The sequence below is a fragment of the Hibiscus syriacus genome, unplaced genomic scaffold (genome assembly GCF_006381635.1).
Source record: "Hibiscus syriacus cultivar Baekdansim isolate YM2019G1 unplaced genomic scaffold, ASM638163v2 tig00111402_pilon, whole genome shotgun sequence".
NCBI lineage: Eukaryota > Viridiplantae > Streptophyta > Magnoliopsida > Malvales > Malvaceae > Hibiscus > Hibiscus syriacus.
The window spans coordinates 3,818,434-3,844,386 of NW_024063082.1; the positions used below are offsets into that span (position 1 = coordinate 3,818,434).

The following is a 25,953-nucleotide window of genomic DNA, read 5'->3' on the forward strand; positions in this document are numbered from 1 at the left end:
AAAACAAGAAATCAACATCACCAACGCTAGCCATTCAACCGACACACCACCATCAACAATTCGTTTTCATTTCCCTCCATATTCCTGTATTCTTTTTATTGATATATTGTATATAAATAATAAATACGGTTCAATTTACTAATTGTATAATAACAGTTATATTACTTATATATAGATATAGTTGATCAGTTACTGATTAATTCTCACTTTATTCCACTTGAATTATTTAATGATAATATTATACATCCAATTGGATAAAATGGATCAAAAATTAAAATTTAGTCAATTCAACTAATATTAATTTTATTATATAATAAATATTTACAACTGGTTAAAAATATAAATGTAAAACAACTAATATTTTAACATTATTATGAATTATGAACTTGCCGAATCCTATATGGGGGATGAATCGAATTAAATTTTAAATCCATCTCTTAGTAAGTCTAACTTCAATTATTCACTCTATCAATTTTATTTATTTATTTATTTACTGTAGTTAGTAAATATGTCAAAATTTGTGTTCTTTCACATTTGAAGTTAACTTTTGTTAGAAGAATAAAATACCTTGTGTTTTAATAGGTGAATTTTAAAAGGGGAAATTACAATTATGATGCTAATGTTTGGATGAATTTTTATATTTGTGACTAAAGTTTTTAAAGTCACATTTTGTTGACTAAAACATAAATTTTGAAACAACTAAAATAAAAATTCATCCAAACTTTAGTGACCATTGTTGTAGTTTACCTTTTTATAAACCATACACTTTTCAACTCTAATAGTACAAGATTCAACATAATTGATATTTTTGTTGACTATCATAAAACTTATTCAAAAAGCACGTGATGCATATATAATTATGGTGTCGTTTTTTATTACTCTTATATTTTAAAGTTATTAACTTGTGTCATTCCTTAGAGGAGAAAGCATAATATATTTGACCCAATCTATTAACAATTGTGTAAAATTAAATGAAATTTTTATACAGTTTCACACAGATTTTTAATTTGAGAAATATATTCTTACTCATAAAATTAAATGGCTTGATACAATATCTTTTAAATAATTAATTGAACTCTTAAATCAGTAACTGTAACATTCCAAATTTACCAACGCTAATCCAACCTAGCAAGAAGATAATGTTGATAAAGCGGTTTAAACAAAATAGTTGCTCTTACCATGTCAAATAATTTATGCTATGAAATTTCATGTTATACAAAATTTATCACTTTATTCTTGCCATGTTCGTTTTGTTTATCAAATTCATAGAATTCCAATAGTTGTTTTGGTACCTTTTTTTATATAAAAAAAAGGATCTTTGGAATATATCATACTTGAGATTTAAGAGAGAACAAGATGTATACAATAATTGGCTTTACAATTCTCCTGTAACTTCCGACCAACTTTCAAACTCCAATCTTCAGACTTGGGACCAAACCACTTAAAAACAAGCCTCCCCCCCCCCCCTTTATTCAAATAGGCAAAACTTTGGCAAAAAAAAATCCCAAAATTTGGGCAAAAATGTATATTAAAAAATTGACAGCTAAACCTAAGATTTGCCAAAATTAGGGTCCTAAATTAGATATATACATTTCTTTTTACATATGGGCAGCTGGCTTCGATCAGTTGGCTTCACTATGAACCGGCCGGAATCAAAATCTAGCATGTCATGATCCGAAAAGCCCGAGTGGTGGGTTGGGAATAATCTTTCAACATACTACCGCAACCGTTTATGTTCACGTCTTTGAACAGCTTGAATTCAGCCATTAAGTTTGTTTAAAAACTGGCTCAAATTGTATTCCTCTGTATATTGTGATTGATCCCAAAGTTCCTCCAAGCCACCAAGAATGGCTTTTAGTCCCTTCCCTGTACCCATTAATTTAGGGTCTGCATCGATGCTGCTGTCTGAACGTTTTGAAGCACTAGCTCCCTGCAAGTCAAATCATGGGTACGTGTCATCTCAAAAGATAAAAAGAGATCAGCTATGTAACTTGACACCCGATGTAAGTGCCAAATACATAAAAACGATTTTCAAATTTTTCTTCTATAACATGTAAGAAAAGTCAGAAATAAAAATACCTTTTTAGATGTTTCAGCAGAGGCAAATAGATCGAGCAACTGGTCAGTGTTCATTGTTTTCAAACTGGCATTATCGGCATTGATAACAGCGTTGGCAACCGATAGTTTGAACCGTTGAAGGCTCATAACTTTTTCCTCCAGGGTGCCACGCATGATGAGACGGTGGACATTCACAACTTTCCGTTGGCCTAATCTATGCGCTCTGTCCATTGCCTGAAATAGAATATAAGATACAAATCATCAATGAACATTAAAAAAATTCAGCAAGCTTAAGCAAAGGTGAAAAAGATTTAAGACGATAAATATGGGGAGCAAGCATATCCATTCCTATTGCCAAATAAGAAAAAAGATGGGATGTTGATAAAAGTAGAGTCAAAAGAAAACAATTACAAAACCAGAATGTTTCAGGCTTTTGATGAAGATAAATTTGTAAAAAGAGTTACTGGAGAACACCAGTGGGGGAATTAATTTCATTTTCAACACATGAATAGAAGATTCTATACAAAAATATGTAATATTTAAGTTACCTGATGATCACGCATTGGATTCCAATCGTGTTCCATAAAAACGAGTGTATCAGCGGATGTCAAGTTCAGACCAAGCCCACCAACTGCAAAACAGAGCCGAGAATTAAGTAAAACATCATAAATAAAATTTCCCTCAGCAACAAGAAAACCTTACCATGTGTTGTGAGCAGCAGGACATCTATAGTCGGATCAGAATTGAAAGCTTTCACAATGTCAAAACGCTTTTCTGACTCGACTGATCCATCCAGACGTAGGTATGTGACACTGTTTGATGCAAAAGATAAAAATTGATAAAATTTTCTAGAATTAGTGCAGAATAAGAACTGGATTATGGGAAGGTGAAATAAGCTTCAAGGAAGACGCAAGAGCACCAAAAAGATACATCAAAGCAAAGAAGAAAATGAAAATATCTTGAAGTTGGTTTATTGTCAATGCATATTCTACAAATCTATTACTAAGTCTACTCGCGCTATAACATTTGTTCTTACCGCTTTGGCAGCAACCTGAAAACGAGGAAAACTACGGAACAAGAGTAAAGTAAAAACCATATTTGATCTGGATCCAACAGATAATTGCCTAAAAATAGTGCAGAGAAAAAAAATATGCTTCTCCACTATGTTACCCGGACATGGGAGTGAATGTCGGAAAAATTACAATAAGACTTTTCAATGTTTTTCCACATATTTGGAGGATAAAGAATTAAAGACAAACAATTACTTAGATAAAGAATGAATAAGTCATTGCCTTCTAGAACTACAACACATGATTAAAGTAGCCAAAGCAAATGATAAAGACAAACCAGGAGAAAATTTCCTTTAAATCAACAATTCTAACATTACTTCGATAAAAGTTTCTTCAGTTGTACTAAATTAATAAGATAAAGAACAAAGAATATTTTCCTATACATGGACAATTTTAACATTCAGCTATAAAATGGTTTTAGAAAGGCTCACTTCTTCATGTGGATTTGAAACAAGTCCTTTTCGATTATATCCAGTAAGGCCTGCATGGAAAACATTGTTAGTGCAGTAATTCTGTAAAGAAGAGTCGAAGCTCGACTAAGTAATCAATTAGCAAGAGAGATAGGGTGATCATTACTTTATGTTGAGCAAATATCAGAACTCTATGCTGCCCAACTGTGACAGCGGCATCAGAAGCATAAGTATCCACACCAATTCCACACTCTTCCAAAATCTCCTGAAGGGCAACTAACTTGGGAGAGTGGTGGAGTTTATGAAGTTCAGAAATAATATCTGAACTCGTTGGGAAGAGCTCTGACAACTGCAATGTAAGTGACTCGGGAACCTTTTCTCCGACGACAAGAAGGGGATGGCTACAAAGTTTTAGCAAGTATTGCAGTGCCTAAAAATAACAAAAGGGACATTCACTCAGCCCATAGAAACTTCACACACTGGGGGGAAACAAATATAAAGAAGAATGAAGGGAAAAGAATAATTTCACCTGAAATACATGTGTAGATGCTTTTGGCGAAGTCTGCTTCTCCGCTGCTGCAACTGCGGAATCATCCGTCTTAACCATGCTTGAAATTTCTTGTTTCACATGTGAACCAGAAAATTGTTCATAAAGTACTAATTGGACAGAGCTAAGGTCACAGTATCTGTCCTGAATGATTTTCTCTGGCAGGTCTGACAAAACCTCGTCTTTTGTCCGACGAAGTAGGAAGGGCATGACCTGTTTGTGCAAAGCTTCCATAGCAAGTGCCCCAGCTTCAGCATCCTTTGCAGAACATTTAGGATCTCTAGCAGCCACTAGTGGCTTTCCATAGGTGGCTTGGAACTGCCAAAATAACATTAAATCAACAGTTGATAATAACAGACAACAGTTTTGTAGGTAAAAGCTCAACAAATAATCAAATTGTTAAAAGCATAGATCAAACAGGATTTTCCACATAACTCAGTTATCAGAACTTGTGGAAGTAAACTGAATAATCCAAACAAAAGACAGTAGATCTTACATGTATCTAAAACAAGAAATAAAAAATAGATACCTGTCTCTCCGTTCCAAGAAATCCTGGCATTAGGAAGTCAAAAAGGGACCACAAATCCATGATGTTGTTCTGGAAAAAATGGAAAAAATGGAAAAAGAAACTTGCTCAGGAAACTGCAAATTCTAATACATCAAGTAAATGGAATTCGACCTTACCTGGATCGGTGTTCCACTTAGTATTAACCTGTGCTGAGCTTTCAGCTGCTTTACTGCCAATGTTATTTTAGATTTAGCGCTTTTGATGATATGTCCTTCATCTAAAATACAGTAGTTCCAGAGATATTGAGTTAGATAATCGGCATCCTTGCGCACAACATCATATGATGTTATAACAACATTATGCTTATCAAACTGTTCTCTCAAAGCAATGCGGTCCTGAACAGAACCAACATATTGGAGCGTGGATATCAGAGAAGCATCAACATATTTTTCTATTTCGAAAGCCCAATGTCCGACAAGGGTTGATGGGCAAACAATTAAGGATGGATGAGGTTCTGTGTTCTTATTTGAAGCACGACACTCAGCTATCTCAGATGCTACAATTGCTGATGCTTGAAGCGTCTTTCCAAGCCCCATATCATCACACAGGATACCATGAAGCTTGAAACGTTTTAAAAAGGCCAACCAGTTTATACCTTCTTGTTGATACCTGAAAGAACACAAAAGCAAAGGGAAGACATAAGGGTAAATAAAATTGCACTAAACTGACTACTGAACCATAAAATCTGACACAAGCTGCATTCAGTTTGCAAAGCAGTATTCACCGGGCAGGGACTTTGTCTATGCTTGAGACTAACTGAATTAAAATTTGCCTTCCCCGTAAGAAGATAATAATACATATCAGGTGATTGAAAGAGCATTGATCAAATGATGTATTTCCAGTTTAGAGAAAATAACAAATATGTGTAAGATCTGCATAAACTCTGAATAATTGGCCAGATAAAATACAATCATGTCAGTCCCATACTGCGAACTACTTCTCAATAGAGAAACAACCAAACATTGTCAAGTGTTGTCCAGAATTGTTCCAAAGATTTTTTTTTTGATAGGAATTGAAGGCCTCATTAAAAACCTCCCTCTTGATTATAGAGACTTAAAGAGAAGCTCCTTAATCAGCGGAAGGAGGAAAAGAGTGCCTTAGGAATTGTTCCAAAGATATTTAATGTGAAACCATTAAAGAGTATTTTAGACCTCCAAGAAGATATCTATGATGCTACTTTCAGAGCTTCCCCAACCTAGATTCAACATACTGTAGGTTGTCAGAGCAGGGGAATAAAGGGCAATTGATAGGCCCCAGTACAACATGACCAACTTCACCTCCATTTCACACTTCAAAACATAGTTGTATATATGAATTATTAAAATGCAATCATTCCCTAGCATAGTATGGAAAGGGCATCCTGAACAGAATTTCCGTATTGGTTGATGTTTGAGCTTTATGGTTGTTTTGGTTTGTATTATATTTCGGACAGTTTATTTAGTAAGCTGCAATGTTATGTAAACATGGTTTTTTAATATAATGAGGTACTCTTTTCCTCCTTCCGCTAGTTGCCTCTTTCACAAGAGCCAACTATGAGGGAGGTTTTTAATGAGACCTCCTATTCCTATCAAAAAAAAATGTGACGAGAACATAAAAAAATCAATACAGCACAAAACAATAATGCATTTATACTCGATCAAGCCAAGGTAGGGAAGGAAAAAGAACCGGAAGGAAAGCAGCAAAGCTAGTCTACAGAGTTGAAAGTACCTCCTCAATGTAACTTTCAATTCAGTGAAGAGCTTGTAATCATCAATATGAGAACTATCAAGCAGTTGCTCCAAAAATTTTGCATCTTCAGCATTTCTAGATAAATCTTCACTTAGTCCAACAGGTGGAGGAAGACCTCTTGCTAATGGAAGAAGAGGTACCAGGGCAGCAAAACTACGTGTTACACTCTGTCTGACGGAATGATCACAATCACTCATACACCTAAGAAGTGGGACAACCAACAAGGGTGCATATGCAACCAACTCCACACACAACCCTTGAACAAGCAAAGTAATAAGCATGCCAGCACCTTGTCTGGAATGGACAGATGTCACATCCCCCAACATAGGAATGGCATTTTCAATCACAGCCCGCATTACATCTACAGTCATAGACTTGGCCATAGTCATAATACACCTTGAAGCGGCCAATCTAACTGCCACATGGGAATGACCAACACATTTGAACATGCAAGGAAGGAGTGTAAGCAGTTTAGGTTTTAGGGTTTCATCCAGCACTGGAGCAATAGAACGTACAACCTGCCCAAAATAAAGTACAGATAAAATAGAAATAAATTAATCATAGATACCCCAGGCACCATCAGATTTCAAACAACAGAAGTACTAGAAACAAGTATCATTTTACATCATTCGGTAACAGAGAGAAACAATGCACCTACAACATTCTGTACGAATATAGTGATGGTTTCAAGTTATTATGATGATTAAGTTGTTTTCCCACAATCAACATTAGCCAATTAAAAAGAAGTCAGTGAAACTAAAACCACATCTGCTTCCACCACATAGGATACTCATATTATTACCATGACAATAAACAGTGTAAGTGAGCTGATAATAATTACATAAAGAGATTGATTGATTATGATCACATCTACTTCCACCAGATAGGCTGCTCTAACTCAGATGTATTTCATACATTATAGCACTTCTTTTGGCTGCAATTTTTTTCTGGAAAAGTTTTGCTTCCAAAAGTAAAACGAACAGACATATCGAATGAAAAGAGAATTGAGCACCAAATCCAGTTCCTTGGAGCACTTTCATACATAATATCTAGCTTACGCACTTTACGATTAAACATACTTTGAGCCAGTGACACCAACAAGGTTCACCATAATGAGTTGACTAACAATAGATAAAAATCAAGGTTCCAAATTCCAATTAACCAGTAATGATGGAATGTCTTGCAAAATAATTGTGTGATGAATTTAATAATTCATCCAGCAACCAGTTTGTAATGGTATTAAATAGTATCTCATATGAAATTCCTAAACTGATGAAAATTTTAACCAGGCATGTGAGAATAAACATTCCATACCTAAGTTGTCCATCATAACAGGCAGAAGAATTCAGAACAAGAAATTTAAAAAATAAGAAATAAAAAAAATCAAGACACCAACCTGGATATTATTAATCAAGATCTGAGGATCTTTTATAGATTCAACAGCCTGCACCATTTGCTGATCGCCTGAAGGACTGCCAGGTATAAGAACTTCAGTAATGCAATCCCAGAGTTTGGGAAGCTTCGCAAATAATGTAGGACCAAACTTCTCACACAAATGTCTCAATGCTAATTCTGACCCTCTTCTGCTGATAAAACCTTCCACTCTTGACCGATCTTCACCACCAGCTAGCATGTGAACCTTCAATTTTGGTTTTCCCATACTAGTACCAAAGGAGAGGAAATTCTGGTCATCAATAATTTCCATGGAATTGATAACTGCAGCTTGAGGAGTCTCAAAAGGATCCGAGCATGTCAAACTACAAATATTCTTGATTAACTTATCATTTGGGCTGGGCTTACGCGCAATGCAATGATATATAAGCTCTGCAAGTGCCTCTGCTGCCTTCTGTTGCAGTATTTCCCCCTAAACAATGTTTGAGAAATTATCAAGACTAAAATCGGTTTGTGTTGTCTCTCACACAAAAAGTCATCTGGAAAACAGTACCTGTTCTCTTTTAATTGATGCCATTAAAGGCAAAATTATAGGATTAAGTCGTGCAGGAAGTTCTGACATCCAGACAACAGCAGCGGCAACCAAGGAGGTCACTGTAACATGCAAATTACTCTGGGAAGAAAAAGAAAAACCGAAAACTGTCAAGAAATATCAAGGGCAAAAAGCTACATATCACACATGAAAAATAGAATTGCAAACAAACCTGAACACATTTTAAATAGCCTGAAGTTGCTATAAGGCGTTGTTTTGTTGACTCTATATCATTAACATTCCTTCCCATTGATTCATTCCCAGCATTATCATTAGATAGTAATGGCAATTTTGAAGCAAAACTGATTGCATCATCTACACTTGCACTCTGCACATCAAATTTCCTAGCTGACAATATATCGCCAAACATTTCAGATGACTCAACAGCATGTAGTAACTGACTAGCTTCATTGCGCATCTTAGCATATGTCCTTGAGAGCTCGGCATAAGGTAGAACTGAATCTTTTGTGGGAAATGCAGGGTCAGAGCATGCTAGCAAATCCAACAACCATTTTCTAAGATAATCTGGAAAAGAATGCATAATTTCCTGGTTTCCCGATGAATCCTTGCTTTTGATCTCTTTGAACCAAGAAATAAGAATCAAAGATGCCACCTGAGACCAAAGAAAAAATTAATTGACAAATAGAAGATACCACTCATTAATTTTCCTGGTGAAATAAATTTAGAAGCTACCTGTCTTTGAACTCCTGACAAGGAGGATAGTGCACTCCACAGTGGACCAATTATGTACTGCAAAGAGTCTGCCTGCAACTTGGATGCAAATATCCCCAATGCTGAAGCTGTAATGACTCTAGTGTTGGTTACTGACATTTCTGCATCAGCGCCAACAATTATCTTCACTAAGCTGGCAGAAGAATCCCCATTAGTTTCCTGAGGAACAGCTCCTCTCCTAGAATCCATGACAATAGTTCCATAAGATTCATTCTCAAGCTTCACAGCTTTCATTTTCGCTGCGGCTCTATGGTGACTCTTTCGAGGAAGTGCTACTGGCCGAAACATTTTAGTAGAATCTAATGTTGAACCAAAAGTAGTTGTTGCAAGTTCTATCCAGGACAACATAAAGGATGCTGCTGCAACTTCCAAGTCCCCAACTGGGCACTAGAATAATTCAGAAAAATGAGGTTTTAGAGCAACAAAGAGGGAGGTAAAAATAGAAAGATATGCCCCGAAGTAAATAAAAGGCAGATTGCAGAGGATAAGAACAGAGTAAATAAAAGAAATCATGAAATTGCAACTTGTGATAATTTCATGTGAGATACCTGCACAAGCAACCTCCACACCCTCTCAGAACACTGCAGAATTTCCTGGTTGGATTCTAGAAGCAGGTTTTGGAATACAATCCTCAGGGTATCACCAAGAATATAAGAAGGCCAAAAGGAACTACCAGAATGCTCAGAAATGCTCCTTTTATATCCAGCTTCAAGAAGCCTCTCCTGCAAAATAAAAATTTCAGACTACTAATCCTTCAAAGAGTATGCTAATATTTATATTAAATGTATGAAAAAAAATCTTGCAATCGATTATATATCCTAGAGACATATCCATTAGTCACCAAACCAGATAATCCTAACAACCCAAATAAGCAGCCATCTTACCTAAAGAAAATTATAATAATTTTTTGCTTTGACAAAATTTATATGAGACTGATACTAAAAATTAGAACATTGTAGGTAAGCAGTTTACCAAAGTACGGATAGCTGAATGTCGAACTGATGTAATACTGTGCCTCATAAAGGGCCATAATCGTGGTGCCAACGTAGACAACATATAAGGATTTTCCTGCAAATCTTTTCCTTCTCCCACCTCATCAACACGAAGTACTTCATTTAGATCAAAATTCTGCTTCTCCTTAGCAGTTGATGTCCCAATTATCTTCGGCATCATATCCTCTTGGGAGTATATTTCAGCTAACAGGTTCATAACACTACAAACAAAAATATTCATGATGAGGATTAAAACAGGGTTCCACAACATCCTCCATACCTTACTTCTTAAAATCATACAACTCCATGAAAAATAATATCCAAATGAGTGAAGTCAAAATTGTAGTCATTATTCATATCCATGCATTAAACTAAGTGTTTTTGTTACAACTTCTAGCTGAAGAAAAACTAGGGAGAGAGGCAAGGGAAGTGACATAGCAGCATAAACTAAAAGAATTAAAATTTTAACAAAAGAAAAAAACCACACAGAGTACATCTTCTCAATTCTGTTTAACTACATAATATTCAAGTAAAAAAGACATACAAGTGCATGCCTCAATAAACAAAGAAAGAAAATGGATAATAGAAACCATCAAGCTAAATCTAAACTGTTAGATTTCAGGAGTATTTAGCATTCCTTTGGGTATCCAAAAGCTACTTTTCAACCAAAAGCAATGTTAAAAGCACCAAAATCTAACAGTTTACATATAGCTTGAAGGATATTTAGTATCCCTTTGCTTTCTTTGTTTATTTAAGTCTGCATTTGCAGATGTCTCGCATGTTCTGGAGTTAACCACAATTGAGAAATTGTGATCCGCATTGTCATTTTCTTTTGTTAATGTTTTCCTTCTTTCGGTTCCGGAGATTATACGAAATTGTAAAAGCCGGTTGCTATACATTTTCACAATGTACTTACAAATCCATTTGGAGTTAAGGATGAATTCAGCAGGCATGTGCAGTGAGTATCATGCAGTTACAACTTTTTATCATTTTTTAATCACTTTCTTGACCCTGCATTCTACCGTCTTATTACAAACTGTTACTGTAGGATAAAATTAAAAGGAGTTTCAAAATTTTAGGAATCTCAAAGGTCCAACTTCTTTAGTTGAAAAGTACTTTTATGTAAAGTCAGCAGTCAAACAATTAAGATAGGTTTTCAGTGTGCTATCATATAAGCCATATCAGCCAGATGTTTCTAATACAAAAACCAGCCGTACATTACAAGCCTCAGACAAGTTCAATAAAAAAACATGCAGTTGGAACAATCAACAAAAATGCAACTCTGTAGCCATGCCTTCAAAAGGTTACAATAAGAAATTCTACATGAGAATTGAATGTTAAGATAAGTATGATAGAAAGTACCCCAAGAAGTTCAAAGTTTCAAAATGTGTCATTTCTAACTTCAAATAAAATTTCATCAGGAAATGCAAAATTACAAAATCATATTAGTGCATCGACTCAAAAAATGTTACATTTGGTCCTTTTTCCTTTACAAAAAGCTAGATGTGAACAAAATTAGGAAAGCATATAGAATTAGTGTATTGACTCAAAAGATGTTACATCAGGTCTTCTACACTCTACATTAGTATAAGAAAATGCAAAATACCTGCTAGTGGATGGACTGAGGTCATCCAAATCAAGTAGTATATCCCAAAGCAGCATAATAATTGAATGCAGCAATTGACCTTTTAAAGCAACAATAGCAGCTGCAGCAGGTATTAGAGCATCTGCAGCCACAGCCCGCACATCATCATCAGGGTCCTCCAATCCAGCTTTACAAGCAGGAAGAACATAGCCAAGCAAATCTTGCAGCATTTCCTAGAATGCACAATGCAATGTAACAACATGGTTAATGAAAAGGTCAGGCTAAAAAAAATGTGCAGGTGGATGGGCTATATAACCAAAAATCCTACTATAAATAGTCTAAAAAGAAAATTGGTCATAAGTCATGACAAGTAAACTACAAGCAACACGAAATACAAGAGTAGAAAATACTAAGTTCTTATTACCATTTCATCTATTTTTCCCCAATCACATTACTATAAAAATTGTGGGTGGGGGGTGGGGTGATCATTCAGTTGGAAGTTGAAACACATTCATAATTTAAGACTTTGCAACTTCATTTCTTAACAGACAGCATTGCTTGCAAAGGCTAATTATATTATAGAGAAACAACTATGAACAGTTCATTTCTTAAAAGATCAGGCAACATGCTATCAAAGGCTAATTATGATAGAGAAAGCATTTATTTCCATAAAAAATAGAATTTGCATACTTAGAGCAGGCACAAAATGTACTCAGCATAACAAATTCTTTACCCGTCGAACAGCAACCAAGTATTTGATACCCAAAAGGCTTCCGTGACGAATTTCCCATTCTGGCCTACGCTGAACAAAGAAGTAAGACAAATAACAACCACCATACAAACAGTAAGAATGGAGCAATAATAGCCTTCATTGAAACATAGGTTATCGAACAAGAGCTTACGGGGATTTTACCTGCATTTGCAGTAAGACATTCAAAGTTTCATGAACTAATGAAGGGTGCATGTACTTAAAAGTAGCACCTAATGCTTGTGCACAAGTTTCTCGTACTGGAGCAACAACCTGATCAGATACATAGTCTCCAAAACTGCAGGATAGAGATATAAAACAATAAACATAAAGACATGATTTTTAAACAAACACCCATTTCTTATCCACTAACAATTAGAAAGTATTAAATAAATAATAATTTTCAACAAATGAAACCAATTAGAATTTTCTGCTATATAACTAGGCACCAAACGGGAAACAAAACATACCGGTCTAATGATAGTACACACAAGAAGCGAATTGCACAATCCTGAAGAAATTCACAATTCTTAAGCCAAGAATGTCTGGCTATCTTAACCAAGTTCCTAAGTTCACAATTTTCAGGGAGATCTTTCAGTACATCTGAATTTGCAAATGCAGCCTTATCTTCATAGTAACTCTTTTGCTCTTCCACTTCAGCTTCTTTAGACTGCCAAATCACATCATTGTCATAAAATTCGGTCTCCATCTTCATAGAACTAATATCAAGTTGACCATTAAACTGCCCTGAGGGCAAGGTCCATGCAGTATCCTCAATCTTAATTGCAACATCAAAGCCCCCATGCTGGCCAGCAGAGATCGTTTTGTCCTTCACCGTAAATGATCCATCTTCAAGCTTTGGCCTCTTCATATCTGGCTCCAATTCATCTGGTGAAACTTGCATATTCAAATCAATTTCTCTCTCTTTCTTAATTTTACTTGAAAAATCCATATCTTTTATTTCAAGAAACAGTGTGTCATCCGAGTTCAAGTCAGGCAAATATACTCCGGCAGATGCACCATGATGCGTTAAAATTTCTCTCAAGGCCATAACACTACCATGGCGAATCTCCCAAACTGATAGAACAGTGGAAATTACCATCAGACTAGAAAGGAAAAAATGAGTAATATAACACCTGAAGTTTACAAAAGAAGGCTAACCAGGATCAAACATATCAAGAATGAGTTGTTCCACAAAACTACGGAAAGGCCACCTTCCATCCTCCTCATGATCAGAGTTGTCATCATCAGTAACAGCATCAAACTGCACAGAAAATCAAGATCATTTGCTAAATCAGATAGCTTAAAATAGAAAAAACAATTCATCTTTTTTAAAAGCAAACAATGAAAAAAAATTCCTCCTAAATCCTATTTGTAACCTGACAAACTAATTTTGCCAGCCTTAACAGGGAAATTCAATTTTTTTACCCAAAACAATAACGGCACTTAACATCAACTATCTGATAGTTTTCTGGTTTGAGTTAAGGTTTTTCATCTTCTTTAACAGTTTATCTGGTAGCAGCAATAGGTTACAATCAAGAGACAGCAACATATCTGCAAGCTAAATTTGCCAGCCATTTAAGAGAGAGATTCCAAATTTTTTACCCAAAACACTGATGGTTTGCAAAATCATCTATCTGATAGTTTTCTGGTATTATGTAAGAAACTGAAGGCATTTTATCTTGATAGCAATAGCAATAAGCATCAAGCAGACTGTTCAAATTCAGTTCAAATTTTTTATTCGACTTTAAATTCTCAAAATTTTGACAAAATAACCTATTTTCATGTTAATGCCCAAAATAATGTGTGTGTGTATGTGTGCTCGCACGTGTAGAACAATTAAAATTAGTTCCTGGAAATTAATGTCAATGGAATCAAATAACAGCAGTTCCAAATCTAAAGTTTGGAGAGGTCTACTACCTCCAAGAGTAGAGTGTTTTCTTTGGCAGATCGCTCATGGGAAGCTGGCTGTTAGGACTGAACTTGTCAAAAGAGGTGTTCAAGGAATTGAAGATGTGTTGTGTCCCCTATGCAAGATGTCGGATGAGTCTCCCTCTCATTTGTTTTTCTCTTGTTCGATGGTGTGGTCCCTTTGGAATAAGATTTTAAGTTTTTGGAGGATTTGTTATGTTTTACCAGCGGACGCTAAAAGCTTCTTTCTAGCTTGGGATGGTTTAAAGTCTAACTCTTTGATTTGGCCTTTTATTCCAGGGGTCTGTTATGGAATGAGAGAAACAGAGAAAGATACGAGAAGAGAATGAGAGAATTTAGAGAAGAAAATAGTCGTTCATTCATTGCATGAGGAAGAAAATGCCTCAAGTCAGGTCTTATTTAGTTACAATGGTTGTACGGTAATTCTAATAATGCCAGGTGGTTGTCCTTTATAACAGATTCTAACAACTCTACTTATCCCTTCCTTTCTTTTGCAGGTATTGGCCTTTTGACTCGGACTGCTCCAACTCTTCCTGGATCCATTCAGCCTGCTCCAACTCATCCGGTAAGTTAATCATATGCCCTTCACGTGCTTCAATTCCCAATTTACATTTTCCAATCCCTAACCCTTGCGCATCCATTCCCAATTTCTCCCCTCGCTCGTCCATTCCCAAATCCTCCTCTCCTTGCCGTTCTTCTTCTTCTCCGACCATAACAATACCCACCCCACGAGATGATCCTTGTCCCCAAGGATCAAAATCTGAGAATTGTGTTGGAAGTACAATATAATTTACCACCGTAATGTTTTCCAGTTCTAATTTCATCCACGGTATCTGATTGTGCTCCTGCTCCCTACGTTTTTCGATCCTTACAGAACCATAGAACCTTGCTGCCAGCTTTAATCCCTTTCGAAGAGAAAGTGAGGTTTGATGGTAAGACTGAAATTTCAAGTAAACTCGCCCCACGACCTTCAAATTTCTATAAATTTCCATTTTGCTTTGTGCCTTCACACCCCATGCCTTTAACCTTTGATTCATGTTTTCCTTGGGTTTGAGAATGAAGTGAACCAGACTGCCCATGGTTTTTCCTTCTTATAATTGAAGCTAACAACTCCCATAGTGCCTTCCTGATACTGTCAAATTTACTCAATATGCCTACTGCAAGCAAAATGGAAAGAACAATATCCATCGATTGGCTTGCATCTGATGCTTCAGTAAGGGACACATCACAGAGCCTTATTGTTAGTGAGGCTACAGCACGACATAGTTTGTCACCAGCATTTCGCACAGTTTCTTTGATGTCATCCATAGCACGAAAAGCAACCACCCTTATTTTCTTCAAATACTTCCCAACCTGATCAAATTTTTGACCTTGGATAATATCTGCAAGGGCAAGGCACAATTCCTCACGAGAACGCCGAAGCCTTGGAATCAATACTCTTAAAAGTGGTTGAAGAGCATCACCAGCTTGCTTGGCTATCTTAGAAAATCCAAAAGCAGCACCTCTCTTGGAATTTAGTGAGGCTTGATAATTATCCAGATCCAAAAATTTATAGATTAAATCTTGATGTCCCATCTCATTTGCAAGATTGCAAAGCTCCTTGTAAGTGCTAAGTTTCCTCCCACTAAGGCTTTCACCAATAGTGACCTCTTAAAATGCCTCCGAGTATTCAACCAACTTGATCGCTCTTTCCCTCTTTCCAAAACCAGTCAAAGTGGTAACAAGTGCATCAACCAGGTTTTTCTTCATTGATGTGTCACCCAAAAGAAAATTTGAAGGCATGGAAAGTGAAATAAAGTTGGTCTTGAGAATCACATCAGAAGTTACAGGAACACCACCCCAGAGAAATGATAGAGCTTCTCCAGCTGCAATTAAAATATCCTCAACCTTTGAACAACAAAGGCTAAAAATCAAATCAAGCACAATTTTCATATTAAAAGCAGAAGTTTCTTTCACACACACATTCCCGATAGAGATAATAATTTTCTGGACTGCCTTAGTGTCATCACCAGAGAGTAGCTTACTTATCTTTTCATTCAAAAATTCCAGAATGCTAACACCCTGAGTTAAGGTGATGAACACATGAATCGGATAAAAAGCATCTGGACCAATTTCCCTCAATCGGAACTGGGAATTTTGGTGCCACGAATTATAATCTTGACAGTCATCGGCACTGTAACCACGCCATTGTCCATGGACAGAATATTGCATCTCAGGAGGATAGACCCGACATACATATATTGACCTGAAGTGAATTTGGAAGTCTTGCCATGACATCCAGAATATATCATCTTTTGACTGAGGAACATGCTTCAACTTGTACCTCATCCTATCCGTCCATTTCGAAGATGAATCAGACCAGGGACCATTCCATTCAACTTCATTAGCCCAAGGGTTTCGAATTTGAATAAGCTTGTGTCCATCCACCTCTCTTACCTACAGTAACGAGTACCCATGTCCTTGTATAATGCTACTGGAAAAAACCTTCACATCAGAGCTTGATGGACTTCCATCACCAAAAAGAATTCTTTCTTGTTTAAATCGCAACAACTGAGACCATAATCTACCACTGGAAAGATCCAACTGGGCCTGGGAACTTCTCATGTCGATCTCCTCACCAACACCTCCAGTAAGATCAACAAGTGCATCCTGAACAAGCCCACCTTCTAGTGCCTCATAAGAACCATGCAATTTTGCATATACCTTCTCCAATATAGAAACCCATAATTCATTAGCCTTCTTACTGGTCGTAAATGCTGGTTCGCCAGGTGATTCACATGGAATCCAGTCATCAACAACAACAGGGACCCATTCACCCTGTAAAGTGTTCATAACCATAGTATGCCCAAGGATTAATATGTCATGGCCAAGTTGGCGGGCTTCTTCCCAAGAAATTTCCAAAATACATTTGGCAAGAAAAGTAAATGGAATCTCCACAGCAACAAAACCACTTCCCTTTCCAATTATCTTCTTGACCTCTACTAGCGCATTAATTCCCATTAGCAACAATCTAAACTTGTAAGGGTCATCATCTTCTACATGGTTCTTTATAGTCTCAATGGCATTGAAATAACCTACACTCATTGTTTCATCATATTGAAAATCAAGTACCTCGCTTGTGGTTCCCGCAGAGACACTTTTGTCAAGGACTTCGCCTACTCCTTTGGAATTATCAGCAATCATTCGCCTGTGAAGCATGAGTTCTATTTCTCCATCTTTAATACTTGATCCTCCTGTGGCACGATCAACCAACATGGATAGTTCAAATTTCTTATCCACCGTATAAATTCCAAGGTTAATTGGATAGTAATTTCCTGCTACAGGTTGCTCTTTGTCTTTGTAGAGTCTGGTGACCTGGGAATCAAAATCACCACTGCTTGAACTGTACCACAAGTAGCTCTGCTGCACTGGTACATCTACCTTTGGTTTTGGCAATTTATCGAACACTTGATACCTATCCTTTGTATCTTCTATTGCCATATGTAACATCTGCTCAATTCCAGGGTTGTTTTGGACTTGCTCCTCTGTCCTCCCTGTCAACATCCCCAATATCTGCTCCATGTAGCTTTGAGTCGTTGTCATCCTAGACTCCAATGAACTGATACGTTTATCTTGTGCCTCCCACCACTTGGGAGGGTTGGTTTCCTCATTTGCTTGCTGCATTATTTTCTTTAAGTCCTCAATCTGCTTTTTGATGGCAGAGAGATCAGTAGATTCTACCATGGTGTGGTTCTTCTTTTGCATATACAATCTGCAATTTGCCTGGAATTAAGGCTCCTGATACCAATTTGTTATGGAATGAGAGAAACAGAGAAAGATACGAGAAGAGAATGAGAGAATTTAGAGAAGAAAATAGTCATTCATTCATTGCATGAGGAAGAAAATGCCTCAAGTCAGGTCTTATTTAGTTACAATGGTTGTACGGTAATTCTAATAATGCCAGGTGGTTGTCCTTTATAACAGATTCTAACAACTCTACTTATCCCTTCCTTTCTTCTGCAGGTATTGGCCTTTTGACTCGGACTGCTCCAACTCTTCTTGGATCCATTCAGCCTGCTCCAACTCATCCGGTAAGTTAATCATATGCCCTTCACGTGCTTCAATTCCCAATTTACATTTTCCAATCCCTAACCCTTGCGCATCCATTCCCAATTTCTCCCCTCGCTCGTCCATTCCCAAATCCTCCTCTCCTTGCCGTTCTTCTTCTTCTCCGACCATAACAGGGTCGTTCTGTGGACCACTTGGAAAATGAGGAATTTCGTGGTGTTTGAAGGGGGGAAGTTTGATAAGCCAGAATTCTTCTTTTTAGCAAGGTTTAGGCTTGCTTCTTGGTTCTTAGCAAAGTATAAAGAAGTGTATATTCCTAAAGACTCACTCATTTCCGATCCTTCTCTTGGGGACTTGTTTTCTCTTCGCTCTACTCAGATTTCTCCTACTTTACTTTGGTCTCCTCCTCATTTGGGTTTTGTTAAATTAAACGTTGATGCTGTCACTACAAGGGATTGGAAGAAAAGCGGGTTAGGAGTTCTAAAAGATTCCTCAGGTTCTACTATAGGCTATTTCAAGGAAACTGCTGGTCCGGGACCGCCTACGTTGATGGAGTTAAAGGTTATTCTTATGGGGTTGTCTTTCTTTGCAAACTATCGACAGAGGATCAAGGACCGTCTGATTATAGAGAGTGATAGTAAGGTGGCTGTGGATTGGATTAAGGGGGATGAATTATGTCCTGTTGTATATGCCTTCTTGATTAAAGATATTGCTCATAGGCTTAATGCCTTTGAAGGTGTTGTTAGATGGGTGAGTAGGACAGCCAATTTAGAGGATGATGCCTTAGCTAAAGAAGGCATAGGCTGAGTCAGTAAAGTTGTTGATGGCTGTTTAGGGTGGTGTCTGGATTTTATGTGTTTTGTAAGGGGATTACTAGTGTTGTTTTCGCTGATTGTGTTTTTAGTTAGGGTGTTTTATGGGTGTTTCCAGCTTATTTGGTTCTGTTGGGGTGGTTTTGTCGGTTGTATTGTTGGTTGTATCTTATGTGTTTTTATTGTTCAATAAAATCCTAAGGCACTCTTTTCCTCCTTCCGCTGATTAAGGAGCTTCCCTACAAGCTCCATTAATCAAGAAGGGGGCTTTTAATGAGGCCTGAAATTCTTATAAAAAAAAATCTAAAATTTGAGAGAAGTTGTCACAGGTGTCGAAGGAAACAAACAAAAAGACTTTCATTATATCTATTAAACAAAAAAAGGTGTAATACGAAATTGATATGAAGTTTGGCATAAACATATATGAATTAAACAATATATCTAACAGTTAAAAATCTCAGACCAAAACAAGAACTTGTCCATTAACTACAAAGTGAGATTTTCAAATACCTTACTCGAGCCTAAGGGATCAGGACATGTTCCTTTTGGAGTTGATAAATTATGAGCTGGTGATAACTCAGTATCTCCGTCGTCAGACCAACCTTTTGCTTGATCTTTCGAATTTATTTTAGCTTTTCGCTTTAACATATTCAACTCCCTGGCACTTGGCCTTCTTTTAGAAATAACATTGGGTACCATTCGCGAAACAAATTGCTGGATGTTATGTACAGATGGTGGCGTGTAAAATCTATTATCTAACCCATTTCCTTGGTGGTATTTTTGAACTACAAGGTCCTCATCTCTAATCATATCACTGACATCCATGAACTGCTCACACATATCCAAACCTGCCCATTACATCGGAGTCTAGTGTAAGGAAATCATGTGCATTAACAAACAAAACTTGGTTAGATCTCATGAACTCAATCAGAGAGAAAACTGAAGATAAAAAAAGGCATACATGCAAACCAAATTGACTATGCCTAAAATAAAATACAACAGTATAGCAAAGCATTAATGGCTACAAATTACAGAAAGGAAGAAATGTAAAAAATACAAAAAAGCATGTAAATCATCAAAGCTACAGCAGAAAGCCCTACACTTTACACAACGAGCATTCCTTAAGCATTTATTTTGCAGGAATGAGAATACAGTAACAACAAAAGCTTTGTTTGTCTTTATACTCATATAAAATTGTATTTTCAATGTTTTAGATATAAAAAGTTTATTTACTTCTTGATTTTTCCATGTGGAAAATCGAATAAATTGAAGCCACTTAACAGTAGATGGCAACCTTCAGTAGGAAAATGACCCCCTCCCACTTATCATTTTGACTTATGGGAGCATAAGAATATGGGAGTATCAGGGCCCTCCCACAAGTTATATTAATATAACATTTGAAGTTCTAAAAGGGTGAAGCATATGATAAAGATTAAAGGTATTATTACCTGACCAACAAAGTTTTCAATGACAAAAATCGAACTTCACTTGAGAAATGTATTTTCTATATGATTAGTTGTAGGAAAGAAAATAATAGTGAAATGTTTTACATCCAAATGAAAGACATGAAATCTATAACTGGGACATACAGTGCAGCAATCTATCAATGGTCCTCAGTATCTTATAGTTAATATTGAGCAATTTTGATAACTTCAGACTAAGGAACAAGGAACAAGGGTTAGTGGAGAAAGTCCGGAGGAACTTGCAAGAAGGAGGACTAGGTTAATTCAGGGGGATGTAGATGAGGAAGTTGTTCGAAAGCTCCAAAAGTGCATCGTAGGAACGATGGCGACGGTATGCTCTTCGAGTCAGGTGGATGACAGATTACAAGCTGGTGGTCTAGGAGAAATTAAGACCAAGTTCCTGGGAGGGAGAGATTTCTTATTGCAAATAGCTGAGGAAGAGTTATACAGAACCTTGAAGGAGCAGAACTGGTCGATTTTAAATGAAGTTTTCCAGGAAGTTCAACCTTGGTCAGAATCTTACAGAGCTTTGGAAAGAGTTACATGGATTAAATTGTTTGGAATGCCGCTTCACTGCTGGAATCATAGCACCTTTAAGAGGATTGCACAACAATGGGGAGAATTCTTAGCATTGGGGGAAAACGCACTTCAAGAATTAGTTTGCGAGGAGATGACTATTCTGATAGCAACTACTAGGAAGGAATTAATTGATGAAGTGGTAGACTTGGAAGCAGGTAGAGATTTATTTCGAATTAGAGTAGTGGAAGTTCCCACAGTTAGAAGTGATTCTTTGTTTCGAAAGCGGGAAAAAAAAGATGGTGCGATTGTAGTCGATTCTGATTCTCCGGCAGGAAGAAGTGTGGACTCATCGGAGGAGAAGAATTCCGAGAGGTGTTCTGAGGAAGAAGACAGTCAATTATTGTGTATGGGGATCAGAGCTGAAGGTAGCAACTTGTCGGGTAAGGATGAGGAGGAAAGGAACATAGGGGAGGAAATAATTATGGGTCTGAGGAATAATGTTGCTGGTCAGGGGAAGGTTCAAATGCAAATCGAGGAAGCGGTGGAACATGAGGAAGTGCTGGAAGCGGTGGAACACGAGGTAGTGTTGGATCACGTGCTGAGAGAGGCAGAAGATGACAACAGGAAATTTGGTAAGACTGCACGTGTTAACGAGGAGATGAAGGATAATTTAATAGATTTGCCCATCTTGGATGGTCGTTTAGAGTCAATGGAGGTGGAGGATGTGATTAATATGGGCCTTACAAATAATTGTGCTATCATAAGATCCAAGGGAGAGGAAGTCCAACAGGATGGGGCTGTGGTTGAACGGGTGATTGGAAAACCCAAATCAGGGATAGTATGTGAGGATTTGGACCAGAGTCTTGGCTTGTCAACACAATTGAGGGACGTTTCTTTCTCGCTCAATTCCAGGCAGAACCAGAGAGCTAAGGAGGGGATTAACAATAAATATAGCTCTCTCTAAATAATTGAAGAGAAATATTCGGCTCCCCGTAGGAAGACTAGACTCTACCGAAGAAAGATTAATCAGAAGAAGGTGCATCGCGAGGAAGAATGGACTGAACTTGAAGGCTCACAAGTATTTTTGATTTCGGAAAACTATAGCAGTGGAAGAATTGGAAGTTTCAGGTGATTCGCATTTGATTATTGAATGAAGTTGGAGGTTCGGATGGTCTTCGATGACAAGACGAGCAATAAGTGGTAGAAAGGCGGATAGAGTGATTTCGAAGCTAGATTTTTTTACTCTTATACTGTGGAAGCTCATGGCTTTTGTGTTAGAATTTGGCTTTTTTGGAATGAGTCAGTTGATATTGAGGCTGGCAAGATGATGGATTCTTTCATAGTATCTACAGATCCAGGCCCTCCAACTTTGCTAGAGCTTTTTCCTAGGTCTTGTAATATGGAGGTAGACAAGTTAGTTAAGGAGGGGATTGGTTGATTATTTCAGGCATTTGGTTGTACTGTTTTCTGTTGTATTCCAGGAAATGTTTAGCCGTTAAGTCTTCATTGTTGTTGCTAAATTGGTTAACAGCTCGGCCAAAATTTATATTGTGTTAGTAGCTTAGTTGGTTTAGGCTGAGCTAGTTCTGTTGTATAGGGTTGTCTTCGGTTCTTTTTTGGTTTTTTGGTTATGTTGGGGGTGTTTATCTGGTTGTATCTTATGCAATTTCTTTTGGTTAATGAAATCTTTAGGCACTCTTTTCCTTCTTTCGCTGATTAAGGAGCTTCTCTACAAGCTCCTTTAATCAAGAAGGGGGTTTTTAACGAGGCCTTCAATTCCTATAAAAAAAGGACCAAGTTTTACAACTTCACCTGAATGGAAACAAATTGATGACTTCCAAGCTCCAACATTATAAACACGATTCACATGTTCCAAGTTCTGAATGTAACATAATCAACACTTCCTGCTTAGATTACAGGAAGTGTAGAATAACAGACCATGTAAAGAAATGGTATACATGATCCGTCCCAATGTATTCCATGCAATGTACTTTTTCCAAGCAATCAAAAAAGATACATTTATGTGCATCAGTAAATCTGAGTACTGAGTACTGACACCATACCAATAAAGAACTACCATGCAAGATTGTTTCGTTCAAAACCAAATATTTGGTTTGAGAGGTCTATATTATATATTTTGAACCAGAAGATCATAAATGTAAAACAGAAATGACAATCCAGTAGCTCTTCACAAACCCTCACCAAGGTATAGAAGAATTAAAAAAAAAACAATAAATCATTCATCTCAACCTTACAGAGTAGCAAAAAAATTTGAACTCCTAACAACAATGCAAGCTTTCCCCTAATGGCAACACCGCATACAAACTTCTTTCCCGTTCTTTTTTTCATAAATTATATACACTTCTTTCTAGTACCATACAGTAATAAACCAAATGTAAAACAAAATAAAAATCTGAAAGTACCATTAGTTCATAATAGACCCGTAGAAGCAAGAAAAAAAATACTGACCTAGACGTCTTTTTAGATTCTGCTTCTGGCGAGCCAATCTGTCTTTAGGATTCTTCAAGTTATCGTTTGCAATATCATACTCCTGCATTGAAAATGGATTACCACGTTACTATTAGCCCATAAAATATTACAAACTAAAAAGAGGGTGCTGCACATTTACCAAGAAATTAATGAAAGAAGTAATTAGAAACTTTTCTGTATAGCATGTAAATTTTTTCCAAGGGCATTAAAAATTCTAATAAAAGAAAATGGAAATCATTAACCTGTCCACCTGAGGCCATTAAAGCACCAAATTCTAACACCTTGGTGATGTCAAAGCTGTTAAAAGAATTATTCAAAGAAATATATGTAAGTACAAAGATATCTAGATATTGTTCGGAAAAATACATACTTAGAAAGATGAAAAGTGAAATATTTTTTCCGCAGATAAGAGTAAAGATTTGGTAAATCTCATAAACAACCTTCTAAATGAAACACCAGATACAATTTTAGAATGTAACTCAGGTGACACCACCACATCTTTGACATTAGCAGATATCCCAGACCCCGTCATTTTTGTTCCAACAGAAGAGAACAAATCAGCCAGAGAAGTGTGCTTAACATTTTGAGCTATAGCACCTATGGCATGAGCAGCAGCAACCCTTGTTTCCCAGTTTTTACTATGAAGATATGAAGAAACCTAATTGCAAAAAAAATAATGGTTTTCAGATAGATGATAAAAAAACAAAACACCAAGCAACTGACAAGCCACCCAAGCGGATAGTCAATAATAGAAGGATTTCAAAACAACCCAAAGGAGAACAAAATGGTAGAAACACATAATTAGAAATTAAGTAAATAATCCTAACAAATGCTTAGGTCAATCTTTCTACTAATTAGTAAACACAGAAACTTGGACACGAATAAAAAATTTAACTCAATTGTACAGCATTCTGAGTATACAAAAGTTCAAGCAAAATACATTCAAGCTAAAATTTGACGAAGTATCATAAAATACAGCATTGATGATTTTTCTAGGTCAAAAACTTTATCATTTCATAGAATCTCGCAATCCAACAATTTGAAATAACAAATTTTTACAAATTCACAGTTTAAAAAGAACAATTGATGTGCAGGTGCTAAAAAATAAAACAAGAGGTATGAAATTTATGGCATTGAAATAGTGTTCTCCTCTATTGTCCTTGGAACAAGAAGAATATCCAAGCATTTTCCTGTACCAAGGTTAAGCCTAACACGTACACACCAAGATCCAAATTAAGGCAGCTAACAGATTGGATCATAGAAACATCTAGTATAAATTCTTTAGCAAAATTCAACTACCACACCCTTAACAAGTTAACTCTTCCTTACATACTGAACAATATACAATTTCAAGTTTTTCTAAAACTTGGAAATGGCAAACAAAAATAAACATTAAAAGAATGAAACCATTGCAGTAAACTAATAGGTAACTGAAAAATAGGGAGATATAGTTTCATTTTTTTCTTCCTCAAAATAACATAAATTCCAAAAGGCAGCGAAATCGGCCAATAAAGAAACCATAAAAACTCACTAATTACACTGTATTATTAGCTAATAAGAATGCATAAAAAATAAAAATCAGATATTTCGAAATCAGTACCTTCTTGAGAAGAGAATTCAAATCCTGCGGATGCGATTTGGCAATATCCCCAATCTGTCGTGCTGCAGTGAATCTCGTCGCTTGCGTTGAACCAGCTTTTCAAAAACAAAAGCAGTCAAAGAAAACGTTTCTTGAATTTCTCAAATGTTCAATCAGATCCAAAACGGAAAAGCAAACTTAAATTGTTCTAAAAATAAAAGAATAATTAAAGAAAGGATACTGTCCAACAGAGTGAGTAAACGGTTGAGACGCGAAGATTGTTGCTGAGCCATGTAACTGAATCTTTCGTTGGATTACAATTCGTCAGTAATTCTTCGGCATCGTCTTCGATCATTCAATTTGACAGAAAACAAACAAAAACAGAACAAGTAATTCTTCGGTTCGAGAAAATACAAAACGTCGAAAGAAAGGAAGTGTTGGATTCGACGTAGTTCTTTTCTTTTTTTTTTCTTTTTTTTTTGCTTTCTCTGTTGAAATCTGCTTGGCTTTCGTTTTCTGGCACTGGATTTCTTTCTGTATATGTATTTTTATATATATTCGAGATTTGGTGATAAACGATAAGAGAATGGAAGAAAGAGAGAATAGGGATAGATGGGTGAAGTTAGGGTTAGATATCAAACGACGCCGTTTTCATTATTTTTTAGGAAGAAGAACAAGATGACCATGCT

The 25,953-nt window shown here is 36.5% G+C and overlaps 1 protein-coding gene across 2 annotated transcripts; it reads right to left on the reverse strand.

The window, feature by feature from the left end:
- Window positions 1–1,595: 1,595 nt before the first annotated feature.
- Window positions 1,596–25,827, reverse strand: LOC120162569 (TATA-binding protein-associated factor BTAF1-like). Of its 2 annotated transcripts, none has more exons than XM_039172708.1 (27): window positions 25,506–25,827; window positions 25,286–25,380; window positions 24,126–24,343; window positions 23,928–23,982; window positions 23,665–23,746; window positions 19,724–20,061; window positions 13,584–13,686; window positions 12,893–13,499; window positions 12,577–12,720; window positions 12,408–12,471; window positions 11,696–11,907; window positions 10,070–10,310; window positions 9,646–9,819; window positions 9,059–9,484; window positions 8,538–8,978; window positions 8,327–8,446; window positions 7,778–8,245; window positions 6,361–6,899; window positions 4,770–5,262; window positions 4,615–4,683; window positions 4,068–4,403; window positions 3,705–3,968; window positions 3,560–3,609; window positions 2,761–2,870; window positions 2,607–2,689; window positions 2,080–2,292; window positions 1,596–1,930 (listed from the first exon to the last, which is right to left on the reverse strand). In XM_039172708.1, the coding sequence occupies exons 1-27, from the start codon at window positions 25,555–25,557 to the stop codon at window positions 1,760–1,762; spliced, it is 6,168 nt and encodes a 2,055-aa protein (XP_039028639.1). In that variant the 5' UTR covers window positions 25,558–25,827; the 3' UTR covers window positions 1,596–1,759. The 2 variants fall into 2 exon arrangements, with proteins under 2 accessions (XP_039028639.1, XP_039028640.1); XM_039172709.1 differs by having other exon boundaries at window positions 1,760–1,930; window positions 12,408–12,476; window positions 12,588–12,720; window positions 25,506–25,557.
- Between the last annotated feature and the right edge of the window lie 126 nt (window positions 25,828–25,953).

Bases quoted from the DNA above. Each gene is read 5' to 3' on its own strand.
- LOC120162569 (XM_039172708.1), bottom strand. From the start codon at position 25,557: ATGGCTCAGCAACAATCTTCGCGTCTCAACCGTTTACTCACTCTGTTG. The intron at 23,983-24,125 runs GTTGTTTATGAG...TTCTTTTAACAG, and splicing joins TCTGGTGTTTCATTTAGAAG to CTTTGACATCACCAAGGTGT. The intron at 6,900-7,777 runs GTTGGTGTCTTG...TATTTTGGGCAG, and splicing joins TCTTGATTAATAATATCCAG to GTTGTACGTTCTATTGCTCC.